Consider the following 10,103-nt stretch of genomic DNA (forward strand, 5'->3'; position numbering starts at 1 on the left):
TGGTGGTGGTGGTGGTGGTGGTGGTGGTGGTGGTAGTAGTAGTAGTAGTAGTAGTAGTAGTAGTAGTAGTAGTAGTTCTTCAGTCCCAATTAAATTCTGATTTTTGGAGATTTACTTGCTAGGCAGGTACATCTGCAGAACAAATGCAAAACCAGCAAGTGTTCTGTCAGTCCAAATGATAATAATAACGATTCTTTCTGCTATAGGCAGATGATCTGAAATTTTGTAGGATGGGGCTAGTTGATTACATCAACCCAAATGCGCATCTGGTACTTATTTCAGTAATCCTGAATGAATAAATGTATGGCAAAATCAGCCACAGTGGAATTTGAACTCAGAGTGTAAAGATGGATGAAATGCCTCTAGCCATTTTGTCTGGCATGTTAACAATTCTACCAGTTCACTGCCTTAATAATCCTTTCTACTATTGGCAGAAGGCCTGAAATTTTGTGGGAGCTGGGATAGTCAATTATATTGACTCTAGTGCTCAACTGGTACTTACTTTATTGGCCCCAAGAGGACAAAAGGCAAAATTGATTTTAGCAGAATTTGAATTCAGAACATAAAGACAGAAGAAATACCACTAAGTATTTTGTCCAGCACAGTAACGATTCTGCAAACTTGCCACTTTCATTGAATGTGGGTCTGTTAAATGAAAAAAAGAAAAAAAAAAGAAGAAAAAAACACAAAACAACTAAAGATAACCTACCCACACACCGCTAAGGAGTTGCCACCTGGATTTGATCAAGATACCCAATAACCCAGACCACTTTTCATTTCCCTAAACTCGTTTCTGAAATTACAAGTAAATCACATGTTGGAGTTGATAAGGAAGCACTCCTTCCCTACCTCAACACTCCTCCCTCCTCCACATTAACGCCTCCACCTCCAGCATGTGATGACCTCTTGGTAATTAACTATAACAGAACATATGTCTGTAAACTACTTTCCATAAGTTGTCTATCTTTTGTGTGGTCCACACAATTAAAGCCCATATTTTTGAAAATCTGCATTTCATCTTTTCCTAAATCTTCTGGCAGTTCAAGTTATCCATCAGTTCCTTGTCAGTTATCTAAAGGACAATGTCTGCTGTTTCTGTTGCTGCTCACCATCATCATCATCATCAAGAGGAGGAGGAGGAGGAGGGGGATAGAGGCTAAAATTTGGGGCAAGAGTTATTCAATGAAATCAACCCAAGTACTAGACTAAGTTCATTTTATCGATCTTGTAAGGATGAAAGGGAGACTGACCTCAGCAGGATTTGAACTCAGGATATGAAGAGTTGTAACTAAATATCACAAGGTATTTTGATACACTACTGATTCTGCCAGAAGACCATCCTAGTAATAATAACAATAGCAACAACAACAACAGCAATAATAATATGCATTCTTATTTAAATAGTTTTTCTTTTGTTACTCAACATTATTCAGCTTTATCTTTCTTCCATGTGTGTGTGTGTGTGTGTGTGTGTGTGTGTGAGTTGTTTCCTGTGTGTGTAAGAGAGAGAGATGGTTTCCTAGACTCATCTTTCAATTCTCCAACTAATCTGGTTTACATCTAATATCCTCAAATATTTAGTAAACTAAACGCAGCAATAACAAAACAAATAGATAAGAAATAGAATATAAAAACTATTTTATCTTTTTCTACTTCCAAAGATTTCACTGTTATCATCATCACCACCACCACCACCACCACCATCATTATCATCACCACCACCACCACCACCACCATCATCATCTTCACCATCATCGTCTTCATCATCATCACCATCATCATCACCATCATCATCGTCATCATCATCAATGCTATCATCATGATAATCAGCAACATATTCACCATCTTCATAATCTGTATATTGATGCAGTACAATACACTAAATTCACTATCAGTCGTATGCATATGTGTGTAGGTGAATAAACAAAAAGAAGCAGCATTCAAGACATTTAATTGTAATTGTAAATAATTTAACAAAAAGTTGATTCAGCTCCACATAACTTAGTTTTGTAGACACAGTTGTACGTTTACATCTCTAAGTGTATGGTAAGTAAGGTGAATTTTATGTAGCTTCTAGGTGATAATATTTGGGCTTCCACTGGTTGGTTCAAGTCATGTGACCACCTTGGCAAAACAGCAATGCCAGTTTACTCTGCATATACTTCACGTGATAGAGGAGACAGTCTATTGGTGTCAGGTAGCAGGTGATCTTATGTTCTGTGACATCAATTACTTTCATGCCATATTTGCCAAGTAACTAGTTTGAAGATATAAGGTGAAATATAAATTTGTGTGCCATGCATAGCTGTGTAGTCTAATTTTAGGTGATGGCAAGTTTTGGTAATAGTATCATCATCACCATTTTAACATCTTGCATGGATCAGATGGCGTTTATAGAGGCAAATTTTCTACATCCAGATGCCTTTCAACTATTTCCAAGTAAACTTTCAACTGTCAAAGACCTTCAGTTGTTTCCAAGCAAGGTAATATTTCCCCATGGCCAGACATATTGTTATAAAATTCACTCACAAGGCTTTTGGTCAGCTTGAGGCTTCAGTAGAAGACACTAACTGAAGATGTCACACAGTAAGACTGAACGCAAAACCATATTGTTGAGAAGCAAACTTCTTAACGCACTACCATGCCTGTGCCTATATGTAGAAGGGAAATAATTCCGCTAAGTACGAAATAGATTGTATATTCTGCAGCTGTGCATGGCCCAACTAGGTCTAGAGTGATCTTTCCAGGCTATAAGCAGCCAGCAGTTTGAAGTTCAATTAGGAGTGTCTTTGGCAACAGACTTCATCAGTTTTCTGTTGACAGAAACTGCTCCCTGTTACAGTATATTCAGTTTCTCAGAGAAGTAGAGTTAGCATTTATAGACACCAGGTGAATAAAAGAGGATTTGTGAGTGATGTTCCATATGATGATGGGGGAGTAATTACTCAGAATCTCCAGGTGAAATATGGAGGTTTCCCTTTTCCTATAACTGAAGGAATGCTTATCTTATGTTGCATAAATTTTCCCTTCAACTCAATGCATGTGATACTGCCAAATGGTGTGATAGTGGCTCTATAAACAACAACATTTGAAAGGCAGTAGGTGAGATGTCAGCACTTTTAAGTTGAGATGTAAGATGGTGACTGCATGTACATGTCTATTTCTGTTGTAGCTTGAAATGTTGGAAGAAATATTATCTAAGCATAAGCTGCTAGCCTTGACATTATGGGCATTAAAAAGTTCATATATATATATATATATATATATATATAGATAGATAGATAGATAGAGAGAGAGAGAGAGAGAGAGAGAGAGAGAGATGTGCGTGTGTGTGCATGTATGTGCACTCAAGCACACACACATGCACGCACATACATGCATGCATGGATAGTTACATAGAGAAATGTCATTGTCTGATTATAAAACAATTCAGTGAATATGAGGAAGAGAGCCAAGAGTCTTGAAGAAAGCCAGAAAATAAATTTTCATGATTCTTTATTTTGCTTCTCATTCTTCCACCTCATTCTCTTGTTGTTGTTGTTGTTGTCATCGTCGTTGTTGTTGTTGTTGTTGAGTGTAATGGGTGCTTTTCCATGCCATAAGCAGGTGCTAGCTGCATGACATCAGTATCTGCCAAAGCTACGATTTCACTTGGCTTGATGGGTCTTCTTCTCAAGCACAGCATATCCCCAAGGGTCTCAGTCATTTGTCATTACTTCCATGAGGCCCAAAGCTCAAATGGTGCTTTTTATATGCCACCAGCACAAGTGCTAGTTACATGATACCAGCATCAGCCACGACTAGGATTTCATTCAGCTTGATGGGTCTTCTCAAGCAATGCATGCCGCCAAAGGTCTCGGTCAATAGTCATTGCCTCTGTGAGACCCAACATTTGAAGATTATGCTTCATGAACTCATCCTATGTCTTCTTGGGTCTACCTCTACCACAGGTTCCCTCCACAGTTAGGGATCGGCACTTCTTTACACAGCTGTCTTCATCCATATATATCACATGACCATACCAGTGCAGTTTTCTCTCTTGCACACCACATCTGATGCCCCTTATGCCTAACTTTTCTCTCAAGATGCTTACACTGTGTCATACATGCACACTGACATTGCATATCCAGTGAAGCATACTAGCTTCATTTCTTTCAAGCTTACGCATGTCCTCAGTGGTCACAGCCCATGTTTCACTGCTGTGTAGCATAGCTGTTCACGTACAGGCATCTTACACTCTGCCTTTGACACTGAGGGAGAGGCCCTTTGTTGCCAGCTGAGGTAGGAGCTCTCTGAACTTTGCCCAGCCTAATCTTATTCTCACAGCTATGTTCTCAGAGCATCGACCTCTGCTACTGACTTGGTTACCTAAATAACAGAAGCTATCAACTACTTCTAGCTTATCCCACTGGCAGTCGATGGGGTCTATTTTCTGTACATTTTTAGTGTTTCAGTTCTATATTTAAGAGATGAGGAATTATATACATTATTTACATTATTTACATTTGACGGATATTTGTTCTCATCTTGTTTGTTGTTAACACGTTTTGGCTGATATACCCTCCAGCCTTCATCAGGTATCTTGGGGAAATTTCATCAAAAAATACCTTAGGAATGAGAACTCAGATTCAAAATTTCCCCAAGACACCTGATGAAGGTTGGAGGGTATATCAGCTGAAACGTTGTGTTAACAACAAACAAGATGAGGACAAATATCCGTCAAATGTAAATAATGTAAATAATTTTTAGTGTTTATTATACTTGTGTACCTTCCACACACAATTTTCTCAGTTAATCTTCCTCTGATATTACTGCACTTATTATGTGTCCATAGTGTGCATCAGGTATATCCTATGAAGTTTCTACCTACGCCTTTTCTGCAGATCAAGCAGGGTCATCAACCTGAAGGGATTTATGATTTGTCTGCCTTCCTACTCACTAAGACTTTGGTTTTTTGCTAGGTTAATTATAAGACCCTTCAATTCTAGAACTTGCTTCCGCACCTAAAATTTCTCCACTGGTTCTGGTAGTGATTCAGCTATAAGAACAAGGTCATCAGCATATAGGAGCTCCCAGGGGAAGCCTATCTTAAATTCCTCTCTGTTATTGCCTGGAGGACTATGATAAACAAGGGTGGGGGGCTGAGAACTGATTCTTGTACTCTGAATTCATCGCTATACTCGTTGCCAACTCTCACTTTACTGACAGCATCCCTGTACATGGCTTGTACAGCTCTCACCAACCATTCATCTATCCTTAGTTTCCACACTGACCACCAGATAAGGGATTGGGAGACCCTGTCAAAAGCTTTCTCCATGTCAATAAAAGCCAAGAGGTTTATCTTTAGCTAGATATTTCTCCTGCAGCTGCCTTACCAGAAATATAGCATAAGTGTGCTTCTCCCTGGCACAAAGCCAAACTGCATCTCATCTGAACTAACTCTCTTTCTAATTAGTTGGGCTATGACTTTCATCACCAAATCCAACAATTTGATACCTTTGTAATTATTTCTATCTAAGATGTCACTTTTATCTTTGTAACTGTTGACTATGGTACTGCTACACCAGTCATTGGGTGTGATTCCTTCGTGTATTACCTGGTTAACTATACTGATGACTAGACCATAACCCACACCACCAGATATTTTAAAAGCATCTCAGTGGTTATTCCTGATGAGCCAGGGGCTTTCTCCATCTTCATATCCTTCATGGCTTTGTCTACAGCACTACTGTCTATTCAGATTGCTGCTCTCTCTGTTGGATCAACATAGGGCAGACTCTCCATCTCCCATGAGTTCTCTACATTTAGTAGCCTTTCATAATGGCACTTCCAAGCCTTTTTCTTTGCAGAGTCACTAACTGCAAGTGAACCATCATCCATGTGAATACACTTCACACTTTTCCCTGGCACACTGTCTTGCAAACTGAAACACTTCAAGCCACTGGTCCTCACTCTGCAGAACATCGTGATTATTGTTATTAATAGTTGTTATTTTTATTATCATGTGTTAGGCATATGGTCCAGTAATTTTGGTGTTTCAGTTACAATTGCTAGATCATGGGTTCAATTCCTGGACTGAGCAGCATGTTGTGTTCTTGAGCAAAACACTCCATTTCATGTTCCTCTGAGATCATTTCGACATCTGGCATCTGACACACTTGTGCATCTATACAGGTAATGTCAATTTGATGAAGGCAGTGAGCTAATGTGCAGCACATACCTTTGATCATTATAAACAAATCAGTTGTGCGGGTTGTTCAGCAAACATTGAACATTCATATGTCGTCTTCAATGGGAGACTCCATCATCATCATCATCATCATCATCATCGTCATCATCCTCATCATCATCATCATGATTATCATTAGTTTTGCTGTTTGTTTCAAGAACTCTTAATCATGGGTTTATATGACTGCAGTTGATCTGTAGCAAACAAACAACAACTAAAGGAATAACATATTGGTTAATGTAGTTTAAGATACACTGCTTCCAGATAAAAGATAGGCTGGTCATGATTGGAACACCTTTGAACATAGGTCTGTTGGATCAGGGCTGACCTGGGGCTAAACATAGCAACATTGAAGGATTCATTAGAAAGAGAAGTCTTAAATACTGGATGTCTGAATAAAATCAGAATGTTCTCATATTGAAACACTTTTCATCATATATCATTGGTAATTCCTAAAATGCTGGATCAGGGCTGACCTTGGGTTAAACAACCACAAGAATCACCAGTGTCATCTTTGTCTTCTTTTGCAGTATTCCGGCAGGGGGATGAAGGTAAATCATGGTACATTATACTGAAAGGTTCTGTCAATGTTTCCATATATGGTAAGGTAAGATTGTACAACTTCACTTCTTACTTCTGTTGGTTAATCTCTGGACATGTGTATATGTGTGCTTTTACATTTGTGTATTTATATTTATGTGTTTGTGTGTGTTTGAATGTTTGTGTGCATGTATCTATGTTTGAGTGTGTATGAGTCCACATTTTTGTATGTTTGTGTATTTGCATGTGTGAGTATTTGTATTTGAATGTTTGTGAATATATATGTGTGTATATGTGCTTATATATGTGTGTATGTGTGATATATGTTATATATATGTGTGTGCTTGATGTGCGTTTCTGCTAGTTGTATGTGTATGTGTAAATGTACAGATGTATGTTGGTATTATATCTGTGTTTGTGTATATCAAGGTTTACTGTTATCAAGTATGAATATATGCATTTGTGTATATGTGTATGTAAGTGTATGTGTGTAAGTATATGTTTTTGCTTCTGTGTATGTATATGTATTTATCTGTATTATTGCTTATAAAAAAATCTCTGATAAATTTCATTTTCAAGAAAATATTGTTTTCAGATTTTGTGATAAATAATATATTATAGAAAAATATAAATATAAATTTCATTTTGAGATATTTTCAGTAAACTGAATTATTAAAATGTAAATTCTTCTTTGATTTAATTAAATTTCATTGAGAAATTAAATGTGGAGACTGTTTTAATTTTGTCCATCAAAACAGAGTGGTTACTCACATGTTATTTTCTGTCACAAACATTTCCTATATTTACACAAACAGTCTGCTTTAGAACATGAAGAAACAGGTTGTTAAGCCCTGAATGACCTCTTCCAAGAGTTAAGGTATTCTAGGTATAACTACCATATAGTTTGAGGAATGTCTAGGATTATATTGTCTAAACTTCCCTTTAATTTTTTGTTAAGATGGACAGGGTGTGATTTGAAAGAGATTTAGTTGTTATTTCTGGAGGGTTGAGCAATGATATAGAAGTTCCTTTATGGGCTTATAACATATGTGGTGTTTCTGTAAAGCAACAAGTAAGTAATGCTAGTAGGATTGGACTGAATACACTCGATAAAGATGGTTTGGTCTCCAACAAACTGAATTGAATTCAACACACTACATTAAGATGGATTGATTCAACATCCTTAAACAAACCTTATTCAGGGACCTTTTGAGTGGGATGGGCTACTTGACCTGAAGAAAATTCTAACTGGGTCCCACCTGCAAGGTCATGCACTGTTTATCTTGATATGAGATCACCATGTCGCGCGCATATGGTTGTGATGCATGTGCCTGGTGTACTCTTATCAGACGGGTAGTCATGATGTGTATACTGGGCTTCGTATATTTTACCCCAGTGTCACTTTGATGGCATGCACTGCTCTCTCACTCAATAATAATAATAATAATAATAACAATAATAATAACCCTTTCTACTATAGGCACTAGGCCTGAGGTTTGAGGGGACGGGATAGTTAAGTATATCTCCCCCAATGCTTAACTGGTACATATTTCATTGGCCCTGAAGGGATGAAAGGCTAAGTCAACCTCATTGGAATTTGAACTTAGAACATAAAGAGCTAAACAAAATTCCACTGGGTGTTTTGTCCTGTGTGGTAAAAATTCTGCCAACTCACTGCCTTAATAATGATAATAATGATTTCAAATTTTAGCACAAGGCCAGCAATTTCAGGGGAAGGGATAAATCAATTACATTGACCTCAGTTTTCAACTGGTACTTATTTTATTAACCCGAAAAGGATGAGAGGCAAAGTCAACCTTGGCGGAGTTTGACCCCAGAATGTAAAGACGGATGAAATGCCCTGCATGCTAATGATTGTACCAGTTCACCATCTTAATAACAATAATGATAGTAATAATAATAATAATAATAATAATAATAATAATAATAATATATGGCTGGGGAGAGAGGACATTCTTTCTCATCAGTTGAAATATTTTCAATGAGAATTCCAAAGTTTTATGAAAGTATCCTGTTAATGCCTTGTGTTCCCTTTTCTTTTTTTTTTCAGGGAACAGTGTGCCAGTTACAGGAAGGTGACGACTTTGGGAAGCTGGCTTTAGTTAATGATGCTCCTAGGTAAGATATATGTATATAATTATTAATATGACCATGATCATATCCTCAGCAGCCATTCTCACCATCATCATCATTTTGTCATCACTATGTTTGTGGATACCACCACCACCATAATTAATATCAGCTTCTTCAACTCCCCGCTTCATTATCATCACCTTCACCAACAGCATCATCATCATCATCATCATCATCATTTTATTATTCTTATAATTGCAGACAATCACCACCACCACCATCATCATTATTAATATCAAGTACCACAATAACTCCCCACTTCAGCAACAGCAGCAGCAACTACATCGTCGTCATCATCATTACCATTGTCATCGTCAACACCTTTGTCGTCGTCATCATTTTCATCACCATCATCATCAAGATTATCATCACCATCACCGTTATCAAGATCACCATTGTCATCAGCATCTTCATCATAACCAGTACCCTGCATGCCATCACTATCATTGTCAACATAATCATCATCATCATCCTCATAATTGCTTTCCTATGCATGCTGTCTCTCACTGATACCATGGTAGGTCATCACCACAAACTTGCACAAAATTATTGTTTATATTGTTTTATTGCATCATGTAGCCTTGTGGCTTGAGTATTAGACTGACAAGTGAAAGGCCATGGGTTGGATTTCTGATCAAGATAGCAATTGTATCCTTGAGTAAGACACTTCATTTTAAGTCATTTCATGTTGGTGGTCAACTCCATGATGAACTGGCATCTCATTTCGAGGGCAGTCTTGTACTTTCAGTTACTTATACACTTGAATAAGAATTCAGTTTTTTTACATGATAGTTGTATATGACATATTGTTACAAAATCATATCTGTTAATGGTTATATTTAAAACTTTTTTCACTGTATTCCTTTTTGCATCTCTTATTTATTAGTGATCTGCTGTAAAAATGAAGCTGTGTTCCCTAATTTGTGCTTTGCTATATATATATATATATATATCATCATCATCATCGTTTAACGTCCGCTTTCCATGCTAGCATGGGTTGGACGATTTGACTGAGGACTGGTGAAACCGGATGGCAACACCAGGCTCCAGTCTGATTTGGCAGAGTTTCTACAGCTGGATGCCCTTCCTAACGCCAACCACTCAGAGAGTGTAGTGGGTGCTTTTACGTGTCACCCGCACGAAAACGGCCACGCTCGAAATGGTGTCTTTTATGTGCCAC

The 10,103-nt window shown here is 37.7% G+C and overlaps 1 protein-coding gene across 2 annotated transcripts in view; it reads left to right on the forward strand.

Moving 5' to 3' along the window:
- The window catches only part of LOC106867327 (rap guanine nucleotide exchange factor 4), a 139,472-nt gene that overhangs the window by 70,307 nt on the left and 59,062 nt on the right, over positions 1–10,103 (forward strand). Inside the window, exons 3-4 of one of the 2 annotated variants that reach the window (XM_014912167.2) lie at positions 6,760–6,836; positions 8,841–8,908. In XM_014912167.2, the coding sequence (XP_014767653.1) occupies positions 6,760–6,836; positions 8,841–8,908 (145 nt within the window). The remainder of the gene's footprint in view (positions 1–6,759; positions 6,837–8,840; positions 8,909–10,103) is intronic. The other variant, XM_052967308.1, reaches the window with a different exon arrangement.

Source organism: Octopus bimaculoides, chromosome 4, assembly GCF_001194135.2.
Source record: "Octopus bimaculoides isolate UCB-OBI-ISO-001 chromosome 4, ASM119413v2, whole genome shotgun sequence".
In the NCBI taxonomy this organism is placed as follows: domain Eukaryota; kingdom Metazoa; phylum Mollusca; class Cephalopoda; order Octopoda; family Octopodidae; genus Octopus; species Octopus bimaculoides.